This window comes from Lonchura striata, chromosome 3 (genome assembly GCF_046129695.1).
Source record: "Lonchura striata isolate bLonStr1 chromosome 3, bLonStr1.mat, whole genome shotgun sequence".
Classification (NCBI taxonomy): domain Eukaryota; kingdom Metazoa; phylum Chordata; class Aves; order Passeriformes; family Estrildidae; genus Lonchura; species Lonchura striata.
Window position 1 is genome coordinate 94,147,932 of NC_134605.1, and position 23,029 is coordinate 94,170,960.

The 23,029-nt window shown below is 37.7% G+C and overlaps 1 protein-coding gene across 4 annotated transcripts in view; it reads right to left on the bottom strand.

The window, feature by feature from the left end:
• Positions 1 to 7,069: 7,069 nt before the first annotated feature.
• The window catches only part of FBXO25 (F-box protein 25), a 29,237-nt gene continuing 13,277 nt past the window's right edge, over positions 7,070 to 23,029 (bottom strand). For 3 of the 4 annotated variants that reach the window (XM_021551127.2, XM_021551128.3, XM_021551129.2), the window contains 7 exons: positions 22,672 to 22,764; positions 19,152 to 19,245; positions 18,254 to 18,438; positions 16,184 to 16,366; positions 14,758 to 14,901; positions 10,840 to 10,866; positions 7,070 to 8,317 (listed from right to left, as the gene is read on the bottom strand). In XM_021551127.2, coding sequence (XP_021406802.1) covers positions 8,228 to 8,317; positions 10,840 to 10,866; positions 14,758 to 14,901; positions 16,184 to 16,366; positions 18,254 to 18,438; positions 19,152 to 19,245; positions 22,672 to 22,764 — 816 coding nt within the window. In that variant the 3' untranslated portion in view covers positions 7,070 to 8,227. The remainder of the gene's footprint in view (positions 8,318 to 10,839; positions 10,867 to 14,757; positions 14,902 to 16,183; positions 16,367 to 18,253; positions 18,439 to 19,151; positions 19,246 to 22,671; positions 22,765 to 23,029) is intronic. The other variant, XM_077782396.1, reaches the window with a different exon arrangement.

Below are 23,029 nucleotides of genomic sequence, written 5' to 3' on the forward strand. Positions count from 1 at the left end.
CACCTTGTTCTTTGACTTTTTTTTGTTATTTGAATTTCTCATGTGAATGTATTTACATTTGCTTGACCGTTTTGGCCCCACAATATAAGAAGGATAATTAAACTATTAGACAGTGTCCAAAGGAGGACCACAAAGATGGGGAAGGCCTTAAAGGGAAACTGTACAAGCAGCAGCTGAGGTCCCCTGGTCTGTTCAGCCTGGAGGAGACTGAGGGGAGTCCTCCCTGCAGTTACAGCTTCTTGTGAGGGGAAGAGGAGGGGCAGACCCTGATCTTTTCTGTGTGGTCACCAGTGACAGGACCTGAGGGAATGGCCTGAAGCTGTGTCAGGGGAGGTTTAGGTTGGATATTAGAAAAAGGTTTTTCACCCAGATGGTATTTGGGCACTGGAACAGCTCCCCAGGACAGTGGTCACAGCACCAGCTGGACAGAGCTCAAGAAGCGTTTGGACAATGCCCTTGGAGACATGATGTGACTCTTGAGGATGGTGCTGTGCAGGGACAGGAGTTGGACTGTGGATTCAAGGACTCAATGATCCTTGTGGGTCCCTTCCGACTCAGCTGATTCTGTGATTCTGTGGCATTACTTGCATCATGTAAAGCATGGCCAAGGAAGTCATAGCAATGTTTGCCCAAACTATCAATTTTGCCATCTCGGAACTTGCAGTAACCTAGATTTAAAGTATCACACACAGCTTTTACAGTGGCAAGAATTCATAGGTTTCAACAAACTAAACATATTTTGATATTTTTTTGGTTTAAAATGTTATGGGTTTTGTTGTTTTTTTGTGGTTTTTTTAACTGATAGGCTGTTGTGAAAGCTTGGGCAGAGCAGCATTCTTTCCCTGAAGATTTGCACACACTGGCCTCTAACAAGGTGACACCTGCACAGCCTGGCCTGTGACACATGAGGAGCAGCCACTGCTTCCAGTGGAACAGCTGCAGAAAGAAGTTTATTGTCAGTCTCCCATTCTTCCACTCCAGTCTGCTGGCATTGTGGTCTACACAGACTTAGCAGGGAACATTTAGGCAAGATGTTTCTTGTCATAATGTGTGAAGTAGCTAAACCAGAAAATTTCATTCATACAAGTTATGTTCTTAGTGGGGAGAAAAAAGGCTGTATTGAGATGCCTCTGACTAGACACAGGTGAGCCAGATGCACAGCTGGGCAGGTGGAAGGAAGTGGAAGGACCTGTATTTCCAGACCCTGAGCAGACGAGAACCCCGTCAAATTTTGAGCATAGATGTTCCTGTAGCCAGGTGAATTGGGCCTGGCATCTGTCTCAATTTCTGAAACTTTTCAAAATGCTTGTTATTTTCTAGGAATCTTGGATGACAAAACTGCAGGTTGTGTGCAATCTGAAAACATGAATGTGCATGTTATTTATCTGTTTCTTGCATATCCAGACTGTTAATGCTCATTTGGAGGATTTGTTTGATTGTTTCCTCAGTGCCTGCTACTTGGTTTCTGATGTATCTGGGAAATAAAACAAGTACTGTGAAGAAGAAAAGTAATTGCCAACGACAGTTGGCAAAAGTGTGTATCATTAGATACTGTCAGTCTCAAAAATTTCTTGTAGCATGGCTGATTTGTACCATACAAGACAGGGAATCAAACATACAGGCAAAAAAGCCAGTTTAGAAATCAAAAGGAGAGAATTACATTTCTTTTAAGTGCTACCAGCATCATAGCAAAAAGGTGCTGCTTCCGTAGTTACAAAGAAATAAAAGAGTATGAAAACAATAAAAATAGGAATATAAATAATAGAAATTTATATGACATATAAAATAGTAAAGTGTAGGGAGATGATGGTTTTTCACATGGTATTACCAATTGTTATCACTGGTTATGAAAAAAGAAATACCCACTCCGCAATTGGGAAGAAATTTTTCCTATTCTGTCTGGCAATTACTAAAAGATGCTAGAAAGCGAGAATATTCTTTTCAAGGCCATAACAATCTGGTAAAAGCTTGGCTGGCATTTAAGTTTTTATTCTCTTGAGACCCAAATAACACTACTAGAAGCTTTATAACACATTTTGAGCTGTGAGTTTGCTATTGGAAAAGAAACATTATTATTCTTTGTGTAGAAAAGTGCACAGCTGTGTTTTCTGAGATTGGTTTGTCCACTTCTGAAAATAATCATGTGATATTTTGCTTTCTAGTTGCTCCAGCCCCTTGTACTGAGGAGACTGAACAGTTAAAGTAATTTTTCAGAGAACTGGCTGGTCTCATTATTTGAGATTGTATAGAAAAATATATCAGATTTGATACAGAAATATTCCTATAAATTAAAATGTCTTTTGGCCTTTTTTATCTTGTACCTTTTTCTTGAAACCCCCAAATGCTGTGGTCTTGACCATCTTCTGTTTCTAGGAGACTTGGATTCTCTACAAGGTTACACTGCTAAATTCCTCTGGTGTTTGAGGGATGGATGAAACACTGTGGTATGTGTTTGTGCTGCAGAAAGGAGAGGAGACCCATGTACCGTGACACAAAGTACTGTACTTGGCATATTATTTTTTTTTCTGCTAATGCTTTCTAATATGCAAGATGATAAATATTAATTTTTCTTTGATTCGTTTTATTTTTGTACTTGTAATCCATTAGCTTTTTAGGAGGGGTGTCACACATGCAAAGACACCCTGACTACATGAAGACCCGCTCTTCAGTGTTTCTCTCATGACCAACAGCCCCCTCTTAGGCTGAAATGCCTTCAGTTTAGGTAGTGCCTGTGAACAGTTTATCTTCTGAACATTTGGACAGAAACTTGGCAACCCAACATTTGACAGGACAAAAAAGGGAAAACAAGTCAAACATCACTTCCCATTAGGAAGTAAACCATTGTTTGATGGGATGAAGCCAGAAGTCATATTACAGACAAAGTCTGCACATAGGGTTATTTTAGACTCTTAATGAAAAAGATACGTGCTTTTTTTTTTTTTTTTATAAACTAACCCTGAAGTGCAGTAACCCATCTGCACAGCAAGGCTGCCTCAGTGCTCCCTGCCTGAGAGCAGGTGTGACCTGACCAAACCATGGTGGCCAGGGTGCAAGATCTGAGCTCCTGAGCTGTGCAGGGAGGACTGGATGTGCTGGGCACAGTGCAGCACTAGGGAAGGAGCTGATATTCTGGCACTGAAGAATGAAGCACACTATAAAGAGAAGTAAGAAGTCCAGAACATGTGGGAATGTTCCTACAGCTGTTAGAACCAATATTTATTATTAGGCCAGGGTTTTGGTCTTAGAGAATCAGAACTAACACGTCTAGTCTTTTTTCTGTGTTTTTTCATGGTGTTCCAGTTCAAGACCAGGACTTCTGGATTTTGATGAGCAACTGAAAAACCAACCCCTGTGCACAGGGGATGCAAACAGTAAGTTCTGTTTGCTTGTAGCTTTGGTGCTCTTCAACTTGCAGCAAACTCTTCTCCAGGTCTATTCCATACTACTACGCCTATGTATTAGACTTAGTTGCTGAAGAATGCAGAAGGTGAGTGCAGGCAGCAGAAGAAAATAGGATCAGCAGAAGGCCCAAGGACAGCTTGCAGCAAGAGCTGAAGTGGTGGTAGGATTAATCTGCTGAAGTGAGGAGGCTGAACTAGGCCATGGAGCCACACCCATCCTGGTTAGGGGTGGTCTCACTTCTGCCCAGTGGCTGCTTAAGCATGGTCAGGCTTCAGTGTAAGAGCAGGGGAAGGGCACAGAGGGCACAGGAGCAGGCCATGCACGGTGGAGCTGTGTAAGGAAAAACAGCAGAGGTGCAGCCTGGGACATGCAACTGCAGGAGCTGCTGCATTGTGGTCAAGCATATCTGGTGAAAATGCTGCCAAAGTATTGCTTTTACAAATTCACCAAGTTATAAAGGGATACCACTGAGTTCAGAAGGAGAGTGCACGTCTGCAGCTTTAAGAGTTTCCAGTAGGAATAGAGCTAAAAATAATGGCTGTGCCTAAGAGAATGATGGGGACAAAAACACTGGGAAGAGGTGCCCTCAGCATGCAGAATTTCATTCTGTATCTGAGCATTATGGGAATGATAACTGACTTTAGCAAACAAACTATTCTTCTGTTATTGTTTTGCTATAAATACTACAAGAAAATAGCATTCAAGTGGGAAGAGTATATAAAACTCAAGTAAATAAATTTTAGAATTAGGTGGCAGCTGTTGGTGTAAACCTTGAAAGTTGTTAGAAAAACTTTCAGCTGAAGGCACAATGATTATAAAGTGCAACAGATATAAAACTGAAGGTGTTTTATTCATATTTGTAGAATATACACATAAACCTGAGTAAATAAACATTACCAGCATGTGTGACAGGTAGAGGGACAGGTCTGTGTGTGACACAGAGGATGGTCCATAGGAATCAAAAGAAACCCAACCTTACTCTCACGTCTCATTTTCTGATCCACTTATCTGTCATGTCCTTCAATAGAGACTTTTTAAGCATTAAAGGTAACCTTCATCCTACTGAACTTCTTAGGAATTGTTGCTGGGAATTACGTTCCAGTCTTTGAAGGTTTGGACCTGAGCCTTGCAGATAAAGTATAAAAACACTGCAAGCAAATAGCATAATTAGCTAATGTTTCAATAGTCTGAACTCTTAATTTAACAACTGTCTCCAAACATTTGATATTGATTTATTTAATGCAAGTACCTAGCTGCCAATTCAAGCAACTTTAGTTGGATATTAAGGTTCTTTGCCAATGCCTCTGAGTTCTATGCCAATGATGGAGCTGTAAATATGCTAATTTGTGCACCACAAAATCTAAAACATTGTGCTAATGTTCCCCATCCTACCCTCTGCTTCCTGCTAACCCTCATTGCTTCTGCCTTCTAGACTGCAAAAAGGCCATTAGTCTTTTAATGCTAGTTCTAGTAGAGAACTCTTGGTTTGATCTTGGTGTTTTCCTGAAGTTCAGCTTCTTGCTTCTCCTAAAGGAACTTATTGCATTTCTCAAGAGATGGGGAGCAGGGGGAAAGAAAGAGCAAGGTCCCACTCCTCCATTTTTTCCAGGTAAGAACCTCAGTCCTGTCTGACATCAAGGAGAAAGGCTCACACAGTGCTCTTGGAGAAGGTCCATGGCAGAATGTCTTTTCCCAGAAATAGGTGAACAAAACTGTTGGGAGAGAATGCAATAAAAAAAGGCCAGGAGTCTCTCAGAGGCAGGTTAGGGAGGCAGTGACTCGGGCATGGGAAGGGAGACTTTGTTTTTCAAATTTGTAATGTCCAGCTCCTTGTGGCCTATGGCAGTGAACATCCTGATTGCCTTTGAACTGCTATTCTCAGGACTAGACTTCACTAAAAAACAAATCACCCAGGATTGGGAAGTGATCATGGAGAGGCCACAGTTAAAACATGATTTCCTACCATTGCCACTGAAAAATCTGTCTATAAGGAGATCCAGGTTTGGGGACAAAAGCTGTTCCCAAAGAAAAAGAAATCTCTGCTTTAGAGATTTAGAACACATTTCAAGACACCCTTTCTGCTGAAGGGGAGAGTGCCTGCTCTTCCTCCTAGGACAGCAGCACATGAGGCCAAAGAGCAGAGGTTTCACATTAAGGCATAACCCTTCTCATGGTTACAGTGCTTCAGGTTACACGAGAGGGTGCTGGAATAAAGGAGAAGATGAATTTAGGCTGTCAAAATACCTTCTGTGCTTCAGGTGAGGTATTAAGAGATTGTTATCCTAAAGGTGAAATCCTTTCCCCAAAAACTCAACAGACTGACACAAAAACTCAAACACCACCAACCCTATTACCAAAATCACTACCTTAGTTTTTTTGCTTAAGTAACAGAATTGAAAGTTATCTTCTTGTGCATCTGCTGACTTCACATCACATAGCCACTCTTAACCAAGCTCTTATTTGCCTTAAGTTCAAGCCATGTATTCACTAAATATTTAACAAGTTTGTGCAACTGTTCCCAAAACTCAGTTTTTCCAGTGTTAAAAGCTTGTATCACTGCTCATGACAATGTGATTCCACACTCAGTGTTTAAGATTTCTTAAATAAAGAGTCTTGAACTGAAATGCTTCTCAGCACATCTATGCATATCTCTTATCCAGGAGAAATGTTAAAAAAGCCAATGTACTGGCTTTGGGATCCTGGTGGGCACTAAGCTGAACATGAAAATAATTTTTCCCCAAACCTGTCTTAAAATGGATTATAAGACCTTAAAGTCATTTCTCTCCCTCCTCAATTCAGTGGCTAGGAGAGAGGTTTCCTCTCAGCTCTCTTAATGCCTTTCTCCAGCTGTCACCTTATTTGTCTTTTCAGCTGGGCATCTCTCAGGTCACAGTGTAAGAGCTTTGACCTCTGTCTGCAGGAGAGGTGGTTCTGCACAGTCCCTCAGCAGAGGCCTTCAGCACAAGGGCGAAGAGCTCACAGAAGCATTAAATCAAATGCTGGCTTTAAAACCTTTCTTTCAAGCTCAGAGAAAGCATCCATATATTTACAGGAAGTTTTATGCAGGGTAGCAAAACTGTGACCATGATAAAGGAGTAGTTAGAGGATGTCAGCCACCACCAGCCACTGTCAGGGTTACTGAGGTCACAGAGACAGGAAAGCATCTGAGCTGTTACAAGAATTAAATAAATAGGGTACAAATTGCTGTTAAAAAAGAGTTGCTGGGTCCTTAACAAATCCCATGGCTGCAGCAGTACTTGGCTGGGAAAGCAAGGCCTGCAGCAATGCACTGAATAACAGGAATAAGAACGGAGGTTCTTGGATCCACACCTGACCATTACTTTCACCACAGCCAACACCTGCATGGAAAGAAAAAAAAAAAAAAAAATCCACAAAACCCTGTATTGAAAGATCCACAAAAATCAGCAATTCAATCACAAAGACTTAAGTATAAAACTATTTCTTGAGACCATAAATATTCTCTTCTTGTGCAGCCTATTAACAGCCCAGGTCTGCTATTACAAAATGGGAAAATACAACAAACTACCGTAAAGCAAGAACACTTGGACTGCTTGTATGCTTCTCATTCCTTACCAATTACTAGAGACAACAGGTTACAGAAAGATCTTACAAAATTCAAATGGATTCATGTCTTTCCACCAGAGGCTTCTAGGAATAACAGATAAAACCATGATTTATTACACTGTACACAACTGGATTCAGAACAAGCAAGTGCAGAATATGGTACACAATTTATTTTTTCTGTACATTATATATTGTTAAATTTCATTGACAGATCCAAAACTTCCACAATTTTTCCTTTACCTGCCTCAGCCAAGCAATTTATTTTGTTCTACAGGATAGGAAAAAATAGCTTCCTGGAGAATTTATCATCTGATTAACTTGGCAGAAGGTGCTCCAGCTCAGACTGACTTTGTGTTTCCCATAGCTTGTCAGGTTATAACCTCAGTTGGTAGCATAGTGTTCTGCCACTGTACCGGTCTAGGAACAAGCAACTCCATCCTCATTAAATTTCAATAATGTCTTCTTCTTAGAAGATGAAATTAATGCAGTTGCACTTGTAGACATTCCAAACAGTATAAATGAAGGCTGCAGCTACCATCAGAAAGATTTCCAGTAGCCCCAGATTAGTCTCACGAGTTCCGCAAGATGTGCTAAGACAGGTTAAATGTTTAATAAAGTCCTTAAGAAAAATAAATATTTTTGCATAATGTATGTACAAAAATTGGTTGATTTCCTTCATTCATATAGGTTCAACAGCAGATATAACCACAGTTATAGTTTTTACTCACTAGCTCATAATAATGAATGCCACCTTTGTAATGATGTAGTAAGAGTCTAAGAGAATAATGGCCTATTCTTTATAATAGTGCAAATTATATGGAGGTGCTTTGAAAACCATGGCTTATAGAAAGAAGGATTAACAAAAAACCCTCCTTTGGTCCCTGCAAGAGTAGTTTAATTCTTCCATGAAATTTTCAAAACTCCCCTACATAATTTTAACCAACTATTAAGGCGTCAAAAGCGTGGATTTAAAGTTGAGATTAAAGTGGTCTTTCTTGGACTTGAAAAAAAGTCCACTGGAGATTTCCTGACAATGAAATTTTCTTTATGTTTCTCCTTTCCTCCTTGTTATTCTGCACAAAAGCAATATGCCAAATAAACCTCCCTGATAATCTCCCCCATATCTTTTTAAGTTACAATAAAACATTACACTTAAATATATTGCACAAAAAGCATAACACATCCTGCCTGACTCTTCACAAAAATGGCCACAAACACAGGAGAACAGTTACTGAACATCTCAAAATTTGAAGAGATCAATAAAATGCTGAGGAGATACTGGCATGAGACAGGTATTTGGATCACTGGCTGTGCAGGGGTGTCCTGTATCCTGAAAAATGAAGGAGAAAAATAATTAAGTTCTTTCCATATCCAGTCTCCTTTCACCCCCAATTTATAGAAAAAAAAAAAAAAAACAAAAAAACAAAAACCCAAACAAACAAAAAAACCAACAAAGCAAAACCAAACCCCAAACAATTTTCTCCTTCTACCAGAACCTGAAATGGAGCCTTTGAAAAAGTATCATCTTCCTTATTCATTATTTTTCAATAAGCATAACAAAAAGGCAAAAAGGCACAAGCTTTATTGAACCTAAATTATCTATTTAATCAAAACCTGAAGTCATCTATTGCTTTGAGGGAAAATGAGTTCCTTGCTTTGAAAATGATGGGCAGCATCAAAAAACCTGAACAATGTGTTTGAATTCCCAGTCTTAAAAGCTTTTCTACCTTGCTACATTTTCTGCCTAATCTTTCTTATGTGTCTCACGTCTACCTTTTGCCCAAGTGAAATGAAAGCACTGTCTTTAAAAAGAAGTTGGCAAAGTAGGACTAGACAAGTAAGACAGGGTGGAAAGGCTTTGTCATTACAAATTCACTAAGCCTGCAGTGCTTTCTTTCCTCTTACAGAAATTTGACCTCAGCAGACCCATCCAATTATTTAGGATTCAAATTATTCTTTGAACAAAAAGTTGTGGTTTGCATCTTATTAAAACCCCCTAAATGAGGGAAATGCAGAGGTGAAATGAGAAGTTCCCAGACAGCCCAATGGAGAAGATAAAAAACTTGTCCATGTTGTTGTAAGGCTCAGAAGTGTCCTCTCCAGGCTTTAAGGAGTTTCTGTCCCTTTTCCATCAATGTTGGTGAACACACCATGTGAGGCAAGAAAATTAGACAAATACATGACAAACAGATCACAGACTACTATGGTCTTCATTGCTTTTGTTTCCATAGGAAGTGAAATTACATGCAATTCAGTTAATAGAAGGAAGGTATCTCCAAGTGATTTTTTCTCACTGCCACATTCACACCCAAAGTCTTTGCAGCACTGAAGTGCACCAGGTGAAATGCATTCTAAATACTGCTCAGCTTTTCCAGTGAAAATTGTTACTCAATAGATGTTTTTATCTGTGCTTTTCTATTAAGTCTATGGAGGACTACAAGAATATACCAGGTGGTATCACCTCCTCATCCTCCCACTCTTTTTAATAATTGATTTAACATCACCTGAGAAACAAATTCATGACAGAGGGAAAGACAAACACACACATGAAAAAAGAGACCCAGGTAGAGCTGCCTATTGGGGGAATCTGTAGATGAGAAAGAACAGATTTCCAAGAGCAAAATCAGAAGTGTTAAAGTTAACACCATCTTGGGATGACATCTGCAAGGAAGAGCTGCACCACACCAGAAAATACTCAAAGGTAGTTGCTAATGGACTAGTATCTTCTCTACCCATTGCCATGTCAATGTCATGTCATTACTTTCCTAGTTTCCAGGAAAAAACACCATCAGAATTATAATTCTGGGAAAAAAGGTAGGGTTTATCCTCTTCTTATTTATACTCCTGAATATTTTAAACTGACTTTGTAACATGGTTCTTTCTCTGCACATGATTATAAAAGTGCTTTTGAAAGTTCTACCCAGTTGGGAATTACAGGTGCAAAAAAAAAAAAATCTCAGAGATTGATAGTTGCTGAAAACAAATTTTACAGTGAAAAAAGTGATGAGAACTGACAAGAAAAATCACAATTTTCTTGTAATTATGAGTATTCCTCATTTAGAGAGAAATGCATTTTTATGGGAATAATAAACTCAGTAATAAAATAAAAACTATTAATAAAGTGCTAAAATAATTTGATTTCAATGTTCAAAGCTAAAGCAGACTTCTTTCAAAGTAAGAAGAGAATTCCCCAGGAGGAGTGTTTACTGGCAAATGTAGTTGTTTTCCCCAAAATCTAGCATAGCTAGACAATAAGAAACTCTGGCAAAGTATTTTCACCATTTCTTCATTCAGAAGACAACAATTTAATTGCTTCCCTTGACTATCTCAAGTCACATGCAGCCTGTTTTGAGGAATTTATTTTCTGAGAAATTCTCTATAAAAGTAAATACAACTACAGCATTCCAAGTGCAATAAAATCAATTTTCATACATTTGTATGGAAGTTATCTGAGGTACACGTTACTCTTCAAATTTAAGTACTGAATTAAATACATCAGGGCATACAGAAAACAGTTTATAATAACACTGAGTGCAGAGAAACCTATTTCTTAGCAAAATCTGTCTGATCCCACTGACACCTATGCTCATTAGAAACTGAATTATGGCTCCTAGGTTAAATGGCATTAAGAGAGATTATGGCCATAAAAAAAGACAAAATGATGAAAAGTTGAGATGGGAAGTCATCACTACCATTATCTAAAAGGGAACAAGAAACAAACTATTTCTGCAGCTGAACAGATGTGTAGAAAGAAAAATCAAAACAGAGAGCATCAGATTAGAAAGGAACACATTATTCACTTTGACATTATGGAACAGTCAGCAATGAAAACAGATGAGACACAAGAAATACCTGGAGTAACAAAGCAAGGTGGTAGTCCTTTGAAATCGTGAAGAAGGAAGCAGGAAGGAGAGCCATAAAGTAAAAGAAGCAGAGTTAAAGTTTATTTGAGCAAAGGTTCATAAGCCATTTTATTCTTGTGGCAAATCACAAGCAACTTTGTGAGAACCAAAATCAGCAGAAGTGGCAAGAAGACTAAAACCAAGTGTTATGCAAAGTGATTACACTGTTTTCATAAAGCCCTGGAAACTGAGAGAAGAAAAGATATTTCAGCTTCTGTGGCCATGTCTGAGATTACTGAAAAGTGCTACTAAGTAAGCTCATGAAAATAAAAGAATCTGCCACAATTGCAATGGTTCCTAGTGGAACAGAGGAAATAGCATACATGAAAGCACTCACAGAGGCATCACATAATAATTAGCCATTACTTTTGCACTACTGAAATTATGTGGATTTTTCAGTTTCATAATGGACAAATCCTTTAGCAAGAAGTAATTTTGAAAACAGACATTCAGTATGAAAATTTTCCTATGACTCCCTCCCAATACAGAAGAGTACAAAAGTTACTGTACTTCCAACAAAGAACTTAGGAGACTCCTACTTGCTATACATAAATTGACTTTGGTTACAGATTTTAGACAAGTAAAGCAATACAAATACCTCTTCCTGAAAAACTCCTGAAGACTTGTTAAAACCCCATTATGATTATTATAGTATACTGAAAAAGTTCTTTCCCTACTTCAACAGTTCAATCCAACTCAGCTGCCATCAGTCCCTTTTTTACAAGGCCTTCTTTGAAAAGAAAAACAAAACAGAGGGTTCCAAGAATTTCCTGTATGTAGCCCTCTCATGTTGTCAGCAATTACATTATATTATCAATTTCATAAATTGCTGAAAACTCTTCTCATCACTAGCTAGGCCTGTGCTTGTGGGCTATTTGAGACCCTTGTGGGTTTGGTTCTTAGAAACTCCTAACTCTCAGCACACTTACCCTTGCATCCTTGTTAGCACAACTGAGTTAAGAGAAATTAATCATTCCTAGCCTTCATGCCCTGATTGCTTTAAGCAATGTTGCCCAGACCTTCTTCTCTGCAACTATTCCAATGTTTTGCTTTGTTCAATGAAGGAAGGAAGAAAAATAAAAATACATGCAGTATGAAATGTTCAGCTCTGCCTGAAGCTCTTCTGAATGACCTTGGATGCAAAAGTTCCCTTACTTTGGAATTATACCATTAAAAGAAGAAACAAAAATTTTATATATTATCAGCTATCTGAAGAATACAGTGCTTCCATTTGTTTCAAGATTCAAACACTTGCTACTTCATCTGTAGCAACTGTGATTTCTGTTTAAAAATTTGGATTTGATGGTAGCATTTTTGTTGTTTTTCTGCTTTATTTTGTGTTTTCCTTGCTAAGCGTTACAGATATAATTGTATGTTGAGCACTCATATACATATTTAATTTAACAGTCTTTCTAATCAATTATGATACTGAAGCTTGAATAAGTTTTCAAAGCCTGAAAAATGTTCAGATTAAGGAATATTTTCACCCAGAACAGGATTTATCTAGAATGAATAAAATACCTCCTGTCCCTTTGCCTCTTCACCCCTGCTTTATTTCTCACCTCTCTTTAGCAAGCCTGGGAAAGGATACAGACACAAGAGTCGGAAAAAAAAAAACCAGCACTATTTTTCCCCTATATAACTGAATGACCAGCACTACTTGACCCACCCTGCCCTGTAAAAAGAGGTACAGTATTTCAGATAACAATTAACTTGTCCCTGCCAATATGGATGCCAATTATGCATAAATCAATTCATTTAACAATCCATTTCAGCCTGATCATCATTTATTTTAAGACAGAGACTAGGTTTAGATGCCAAGGAATACTGCTATGTAGGCTCACAGAATGATCAGGCTGGGAGGCACCTCAGGAGGTCTCTAGCCCAGCCTCCTGCTCAAAGCAGGCTAAGCTGTGAGATCAGACCAGGTTGCCCTGAGCTTCATTCAGTCAGTTCCTGATCACATCCAAGGATGGAAACTGCACCAGCTCTATGGTCAAACTGTTCCCTTGCTTGCCTGTCCTCATGGCAGGCTCTTATGTCCCCCTGAAGCAGTTTTCCCCAGCCACTCCTCACATGGCAAATCCTCCAGCCTCCCTGATTACTTCACCCAGTTCATCAGTATCTCCCTTGTGCTAGGGGCCTCATGGCTGCAGCATCCCAGATGGTCTGTGTGCTGCATGAAAAGGAAAAATGGCTTTCCTCAACCTGCTGACTGTGCTCTTATTGAAACAGCTGATCCCAAACACCTGCTCCAGTAGCTTTGGTTGCGTGCTTCTGCACAATCTAAAACTGCACTATCACTGAGACCTGCCCAAATCTCTAGGATGAGGCAGCACTGGAATGGTGATCTAGGAGGCACTGCTCATTAGTCCAAAGTACCTTTAGAACTTCCCGTGCTGTGTTTCAAAGAATTTAAGTAAGTCCAAAATGAGTCTTATTATTCCAGCAGTAGATTGGAACAGGTGTCTTGTCATCTTGACTGCTAAACCTACTACTGGAATACTACTGCAACCTGCACAGGTTCACTGCCTCTTTCTGTCCCACCACCTCCAAAGTTAAACATTTAATTCCAAACACATTCAAAGTAATTCCTAATATTAGAGACTTGTACTTTTCAATTATATTAAGATCAAAATGAGAGAAATTTAGCGTAGAAAGCATTAACTCTACACAGTGAAGGCAAGCAATCCAGAGAGATTTCATACCACAAATGCCCATCTAAATGCACCTGTGTACTCACTTTTGAAATTTCCCCTTTCAGAGAGGCCTTACCCTACATATTTGGCTATATTCTAAAGACTTATTCCACTATAATGCAAGTTCTTAGTCATTCTTGACACAGATCCTTCAGAAAATGCCCAGGCTTTTCACAGTAGAAGTCAATTCTGGCTACCTGCTTCCCTACTATTAATTTTGCAAAACATTACTACCTGGAAGGGCTCTTGTGATATCAAAGTTACTCAACTTCAAAATTGCATCATTAAGGAACATGCTATTTCTAGCAGGATTTAGCTTATCCTGCTAAACAGCCTAGGTTTTTTGAAGGAAAATTAAAAACCCTCACACTGTTACACAACTTCTCATAAATATCACAGAAAGATGACACAAGAGCAACTAATTTATGTTACTTAGAATATGAGTAATATGATTATTTTCCAAAATTTCTCAAACATTTCTTGCTCTTTGTTGTCCACTTGACACTACCCATATATGATCTTTCAGCTGCAAAATTAAAGTAGTATCACGAACCAGAAGGCTCTGTTATAGTGCAACACAGACTAAAAGCAGGATTGTGTAATCACACACATTAAAGAAGAGAATGCCCTACTGAAATTAAAATCATCCTGTAAGACAACAAATGCTTTATTGTAAACCTCAAAACCAGGATAAAACACACTCTGGATGAAGTTTTAAACATTCCTCCAAGTTCTATATGGTACAAAAGCAAAAATATAAAAATACAGAGCTCTGTACCAATGTGGTAGGAAAAAATGTAGTAATTATTAGACATATATTGATTACCATGGCATCATTAAAAACGCTAACTTCAGACTAGTCCCTCACAACTTTCCATAAGATCAAATAAATAAAAGTAGACAGAATAACTCTTTCCACATGGCACTTTCCATTGCAATTCTAAGTATTGAGGTTATCAGATACCAAGAAATAAGAAGGCAAGATTAAGAACAACTTTGGAATTTAACACAGATTTTATATGGAAGTTTTATGTATTAAAGTTAAATATTAGTTATCCAATAACCTTTCACATAAGAAAGCTGATAAGATGACCATAATATTTTTCCTTGCAGATGCTCACCAGTAGCTGTTTGAACTTATTTCTGATTATCTGTTCCAAAGCTCTTACCTTCCAAAACAGAATACTACAGTGTCGACAGAAATGCAAGGTGTCCCCGTACTGTTCCTTTATTGGGTAATATTTCTGAAGTGCAAAGTACATCAGCTTCCAGTCAATGTGACCTTTCTCTGATGGAATCAAATGCCTACAAAACTAGACATAAAATTAATATCTTCCTTTAAAATTGTTGTAGTCAATTCAGGCAAAGGACGGGGGAAGGTGGGGGGAAGATAGCCAAACTGAAGTTTTGTAACTAGAATTCTTTGAAGTCAATATTATGACATCATACATCTCTGCAAAGCAGTGAGATCCTACCACAAAAAAGATGGAAGGCAAAGACTAAAAATAGGAGAGTGCATGTTTGCCAAGAAAAACTAGGCCATACACAGCTGATCTAATTCTACTGTCTCAAAATTATTCTAATTATAATCAAGAAGCATTTAACAAAACAGTATTTAGAGTTGTAAGCAATTAATTTTATCTGTTTAAAAAACCCAAACCACTCAGGAATGAGATTTAAAAACATGACTGTGCATTACACATTATGGTTTTCTGTAAAAGCATTATGGATTTAAATAAAGCTATTTCTTTAATTTTGAAAGCATATACATGTTTATTTTTCACATTTGGTTGTGATCTCTCTAGAAGGACAGTAATAATTAGTGATTAACTCCTTGAGGACCTAATCCGCATGTAAAGATCAGCTGCTGCACAACAGCTATTTCTCCCCAGCTTGAGAGACAGACAAGATTTATTAGGTATGTATTATAAAAGACTTCTGTTCCACTCAGTGTGGATTAATGCTAATACATTGAAGGCTTTCTTCACTCAGAAGACAATTTCTGAATGAGGAGAGAATAGAACTGCCTTTCTGATTTCAGCTACACTTTGTTTCATAATGTCTCTCATTTTTTCCAAAAGTGCTCTTCAGATATCAATTATGTTTTCATGGTTGTTTCAAGGGCTCAACAAACACACTGCAGGGGACAGAAAAACCAACCCAAAGTGATTCTGTGGCTTACTAAGCCAGTACACTTGTAATGAGAAGAAGCAGAATTTGATATGGTAATATCATTAGGTAATAACTTAGTAAGAAATTGAACGTGAACATTTAGGAACACAGTGGAAACACTTGTGTACAAGAGTACTTTATGGGGCACAGGGACAGCTAATTTCACTTAAGGAACCCTTAAGGATCTTTTTCCCTGCATTACCCTACTATAAGAAGTTCCTCTCTAACCAGTTTTGTCATAGTTATCCTAAACTCACAGACAGACTGAATGCAACATTTAGGAGGAATCAAGCCCCAAATACAGAGAACACTCACAATTACTGCACAATGTTACACTTTTATCTCAAAAGGGCAAGTTCATGCTCCATTATTAGTATATGATATCAAAAAAGCTACATTTATACAAATAATAAAGTTTATTACCTGCTTTTCTGCAAAATGGTACTGGCAGAGTTTTTTCCACAACTGTCTGTCTTCACTAAGCATGTACAAAGTTGGGGTTACTTGACCCAGAGTAATAATGTCCCAGCCATCAGAGAACCTGTATAAGATGTTATTCAGCATATGGAGGGGGAGATCGCTAAGTGTCAGTCCATTGTTGACTTGCTGGAAATAAGAGTTGAAGACTTTTAGCTACAAAACCACGACAGTATAAAGTACAAATAAGACTCTTTACTTTAGAGGCATCTTAGGTCCTAGTTTAGTTTTTTCAAATCATTGAGTAAAATCTAAAGTTAATGCTCACCAACAATTATTCTCTCAATGCTGTTGAAAATCTAAATGATTAATGTTACAGAAGAAGCAACAAGCTGTAAGCTTTATGATTCATAGCTTTCTTACTGTTTAAATAAACATACCCTAAATTCATTATTTAAATTTCAAATAATTTTTGAAACACTTCTGTTCTCTCAAAATATTACGCAGTCTTGAAAACTATAGTCAACTTCATCTATAGTGTGCTAAAGCCTTAACTATAAGAAAGGCATGAACCAATTATTTCTAACTCGTTGGATCACTATAGTTTCTCAATTTTTATTAACAAACAAAACGCTATCATCTTGCCTTAAGTGAATTAGAGTACAAAACAGAATATAGAATACAGGACTGAAGACCAGAGATACAAAACAAAAGCATTTTGGAAGTTAGGGGCAGAAGAGAGTGCGATAATTTCTGAAGTCTAGAGAAAGTTCCCCCTCATTTATAAATGAGGAGATCTGCAGAGTTGACAGATGAGAGCACTGAGAATGCTTCCATTAAGACTATACACCTCTGTGAACTGTAGTGGGGTAAGCAGCAGCACAGCTCCTACACGACTACAGCTGGAGCCCACAGTGGCACATGGCAGAGGCCCAGCAGGCTGGAGGCAGTGTCCCAGCTGGCAGGGAGAGCATGGCAGCTGCCAGACCTGGGGAACAGAGCTGCCCTGTCACAAGGTGGTGGCAGCACAGCTGCCCTGCACCCATGGGCTCACACTTCTGTCTGCTTCCTTCCCAGCCATTCACCTTGCTTATAGACCAGACTTCCCATTGAGTCCTCTGGTACAAGGACTGCTGGGGCAACAGCATTCCTCCTCTGAGGAATGGGTATGTGAGCACTACAGATGCAAGATTCCTCATGGGCTACTTCAGCCAGTGTAAAACAGCTCCAAGGGAAGTGTCACGCTGGAAGGAACAAGTGCAGCAGTAACTGCACTGTCTCAGAAGTGTCTGTGCTGTGGTTGCTTGGCACACAGAAACTGCTGAGACCAGGTTTCTCGTTCCTCCTTTCTATTCCAAAAGTAGCTGGTTTATTCAGATAAACCAGCTCACACAGAAAGGACAATTTCAAATTTTCATAGCTGGAAGCCAATAGATAAAACACTTGTTTGATTTCACAGTGAGCGATATCTCACAGGATTTCTTCCAGGAGTAAACCAGTCAGATTAAAAAAAGTTGTCTGCTTATCATCAGAAGTTTCCAGTATAAAACCCTGGAACTGTGCATACCACAAGCTTTGAACACAGTCACATGAGGAGAATCCAGATGCTGAAGTCTTTATCTTTTTTTCCTTTCCTGCAACAGCCACTGCGCTAATGAATAAATCTGTAAAATTGTTACTTAAGTTTATACACATCCAAGCTGTCTTAGATTTTCATTTCTTCAATTGTAGAAAATTTATTTTGGAACTAAGACATGGGGAAAAAGCCCCAGTTTTATCTGACAAGCTAGAGATAATTTTTTAAAAACTTATTTGAGTGAGAAAAACAATTCTATCTATACATCTCTACTACAAAGCAGCAGCACAGACACTACAGCAGTTTTCATTAGAAAAAAGCTATTAAAACATTAGAAACTTAAGTTGATGCCAATGAGTTAATTTCACATTACTGCATAAAACAAAACAAGTGAAACTGTTTAAAATATATTTGAAACTTGGTTTACCTAGAAATCCACATGCAATACTCAACATAATTCTCCTCCCCCAAACACTAATTAACATGATTTAATAATATACCTTGTTCATCTGAAGATTTTTTAATTGTTGTTGCCACAGAAGGATAGTTTCTAATCGGCAAATCCAAATATTGATGTTGCCTACCAACACAGATTTTCCTACTCCTCTAATCAGTATACAGAGAGTAGAACTCAGATCCTGTAGAAGGTCTTTGATCAACCGTGGATTATACTGGTCTTCCATAACTAGGAAAAAAAACAAACCAAATACAATTTTGGATGACAGAGTTAACCAAGCTAATAGCTCAAACTAATCACTACTATTTTTTTAGATTAATTATTTACAACTCAATTGTTTATGTTCAAATAACTGCCCTAATTCCCACCATGGCATTCAGTAATGTGGTTCTTTATGTGCAAGATCAGTAATAAACAATTTCATAGGCAAATTTGATGCAAAAATTCATGCTATGCATTTAATAAGCTTAATGCTAAACAGGTAGCTATAAACCAAATTTCTTCAGTTCAAAGCAGACAGTATAATATCTCCATTTAGTATGGTTACCAGAAAAAAAAAAATCATCAATATAATGTAATAGTTTTTTCTTAAAATAATCAAAACATATGATTTTTGAGTCTCAGTACATCATGCAAACTGAAACCCAAACATTTTATTAACCTAAAAGACTTTGCATTTTGTGAAGAGCATAATTTAACAGTAACCAATAGTTTTTGAATAGAATCTAAGTGTCACTTAATTTCACCAACCTGTTTCAATAGACTTTATTCAATAACAAAGAGAAAATAACTTAGTGCAATCATGGGATGGGAAGTATGAAAACTGGAATAATTAAGTATGTTATTACTGTCTTACAATGCAAAAATGGTAATAAAATTAACAAACAAAGATCAGTTGATAGCTTAATTACAGCAATTAAATCTGAACAGTTACATCTTACCCTTCTGCACAATTTTGTCCAAAATGTTAAAGTAATTCTTCTGTGCTGCACCACTCAGTGAAGTTAACTGGGATTTTGCAATTAACTGCAAAAGCTATGAAAAAAAGTTAAAAGTCATAAGAATGACAGAAGGATGGTCTTAAATGCATATTTAGTGCATATGCTCACCTAAAACAGCCTTCATTGGCATTTTGTGAAAATATAACTACAGATTTCAGAAGACAAGGAAAACATGTGGAAAGCTTTAACCATTCCCACTGGCATCCCATGAACAATTTCTGAAGGATGCATGCTTTTTAAATACTGTACAAATACTTATCTCTGGCAAAGCACATTACATACTTTCTGAGCTGTAGTGAAGCAACAAAGAGAGTCTGTTTAGGGACTCACAAATACAAATGTGAATTTGGATGTGGCTGGGTCCTAAAGACCCTGACAGATTTGGTGGCCAGGATCATCATTCTAAATTGATACCAGCTACCAGAATTACAGCTTCTGAGTGTAAGTATCTTACTAGTCAAACTGAAGTGTGATGGATTTAGTGCACTACTTCCTACTCATGGAGAGGAAATACACTATTTTGCCTAAACTAGGTAAAACCAATTTCTGTATTAGCCCTACATTCAGGTCACTGGTAAAATAAACCACAGCTATCTAATAATGAGCAGTGTATAAACCACATCAGTAACTTTCTCTTAAGTGTTATAGTAAGAATCTCCTAGCTGTCCACACATCTGTCTCTGAAACCACTGTGAGCAAAAAAAGTGACAAGAACAGCGGCAATGGTTTAGAGCAACATAATCACAACAGCTTAAGTTCTTGCCACACATGAATGCCAAGCTATAGCTACTAGTGGCAGCCCTTGCTCCATACTGACACATTTGCTTTTACATTTCAGATTAAGTTTTGTAGCTGATAAGAACCATTAGCTCTTCAACAAAAAATGGTCTCTTATTATGAGAGACTTTGTTGTGACACCATTGCAATGTTGAGAGGTGTGGCACTGAGCTTTGCAATTTGCACTTTATAACAATGAGTTCAGAACAAGTGTTCTCAACACACTGGAAAGGGAAAGCATGGAACAGCATTCCCTACAGAGTGCTCCAGTGTAGGGTAGCACCAAGTGCTGGCACAGAGTATGAAAAAGACTAAGCTTGCCAAAAATTATATTGTATCTTCATTTCTAAAACACCAATTTGACACTTCCCTCAACAATAATTTTCCTTGGGAGGAAGAAAGAATATACCTGTTCTGTCCCTGATTTAATAATGTTGCTTCTGGCTCCTCTGCATCATCTCTGACAAAACATTATGTGCTATGAAAGAAAGAACTAATTGTCCTGATAGTTAAATACAAGCAATCTAGTCTCAAAAACTGTATAAATAGATACCAGGATCTCTTTGTTGGCTTTTTCAAAGCCTATTATCTTGATTAATAATTGAGAACATACCTAGATGTCTCTGGCAGTCTGCCAGTTCAAGCAAGTAGGTACATTTATCTTGATTAATTAAAAAGAAATCAGTTATATTGCTCAGTCTAAAGATTAAATTAAAGAAAAATTCCACCTGATCAATTGTAATGAAGATTCCAATTTCAGTGAAAGGTAATATGCAAGAATTAAGACAATTCTAGCAAAAGCAAAGTAGCAGAGAGTACTAGTATCTCACACACTGATACAGGCAGAGCCATGTTTGAATGGATCAGGTGTTTACTTGGAAACACTGGACATTATAAATACACTACAAATACAAAAAACTAACTGATCCTACCTTCTCCCCCTCATTGCCCATCCTAAAAGAGTCCTGGACAGACATCAATATTAACTTTTAATAATGAATGACATATTCTTAGTTAGTTGGAGAATCACCTTGATGGTCTGGGATCAAAGAAGAGCTAAAGTAGGGTTTGGTCTTTCAAAATAGTATTCTTGAGTTATACCTTGCTATCAACAAACAGCTACCACCTCAGAGGAACTGATGCAAAGACATGATCAAAGTTCTGTATTTGTAAAACAATTCTAAATTTTCAAAATGCCAAATAAATTCTAAAACAATTAAAGGACTTTGAAAGTCTATCTACTATTTTAAATTCAGATTTCTTAGGGTCTGCTATTAGCCGAATAATGGTTTGGATTGCAAAGCTAAATTTCTGAATTTTAAAGTACTGCTCCTTCCTCAATGATCTTAAGCCTGGCTGACTAAACCAGCATTTTATAGTTCTTGGTGAATAGAAGAAAAACTGGTCAATGTGCTTATGCTGGACTTTGCACTTTGAGTTGATCAACTGTTTTGAGCAACCCAGTTTAGACACTGCAGCATCTAAAACAAATGCAGAATTCTAGATCTGCATTCCTTTTACCTGCTTGCTATTCAACTGAGACACCCAAGGTTAACACCACTTATACCAAATCACCTTTTTTAAGTTCTTTGGTTTTTCTTCTTACTGTCCAAGGCTGAAAAGTCTTGGAAAAGATAAAGGCTCTTGATTCTGCTCCCAAAACAGCATTAAAAAGTAATGTTCTAAACCACAACACATACATATACCAAAAAAACTCCAAACCCTGCAAGGGGAACAAACCAGGCAAGTACCCTAACCACTAGCCTGGAAGCAAATCCTTCCTGATTTGTTTCCCCATCTGTTGTTTTTCTGTAAGCATAATACAATGGCCTCATCTTCACAGGGATGGATAGAATGTGTTTTCTCTACAAATAGTCCACAGGCTAGTGCTGGAGTGTTCTCCTGGTATGTTTATTTAATTTTTATTTGTATCTTTTCAAGTTCAGGATGCATTCCAAGAAGTACAATATTTGTGAACAGCCTCACCACTGAACAGTCCACTCTAGTCTGATCTGACCCAGATTTTTAGTTTCTCTAGGAGCTGGGACAAGCACTTTACTACCTCAAGCTAGATACTAAAATAAACCTGGGGCTAGTAAGATACCAGTATCCACAAAACAGGCATTTCCAAGTGGGCAGCTGGTGAGGCATTGAGCTGCAGTCTCAAGTTATAAGTAATGTTAACAACGATAAATGCAAAGATATCTTATCCTTAATAAAAAAGAACTGCAATGAATCACAGGACTGGTAAGAAGTTACAGAAGATACAGAAATAGCAAAACACACATCAAGTATTCTTCTGGAAATTGTTATTTGAAACATATTTGAGATGCAGCAAAATATATTTAAGATTAATGACACTTTACTAGTTTTGGTTGTATAGAAATCATTTTACTTTTAAAGAGAGTTCATTACCCAGACTGATGAACAACTGAAACATCAATGTTCCGCTTTTAAATGACACAGCACACTGACTATTTCCATCCTCCTCAAGCTATAGGCTTTCAGACAGCCATAAAAAGAGTTTAAACCAGAGAAAATCTACTCAGTTTGAAGTTGCTACTTGCATTATAAATTACATATGATCAGGATATTTATACAATTACAAATCATATTCCTTTTGTACACACAGGCAGATCAGCAAGAATATCTTTATGATATACATATAAAACAAAGAGCTTACTTTGACAACATAATTGAACCTCCTGATGTCCTGAATTGCACTTGAGAAGTCCAAGCGGTTAAAGGCTTCTCCCAAGGTGCAATAGCCATGTCTCTGAGAAAGGGAAAAATACACTTTACATGGAAGGAAAAAGACTAAATTGAGTAAAACATTCAGAAAAGCAATCCAACATGCAGCTGATGCTAATGGATACCATGCTCCCTGGAAACACAGTGCCTCTGGACTGAAGAGTTATTTGTTCTAAAGAAATTAAATTAAACAAGATGCACTATTTGTAACTAACAGGTATATAGGCAAAGCCTTTCAATTCATACTAAATGTGTAATGTGGCATCACCGGTATTTGATTTCCCTGGGAA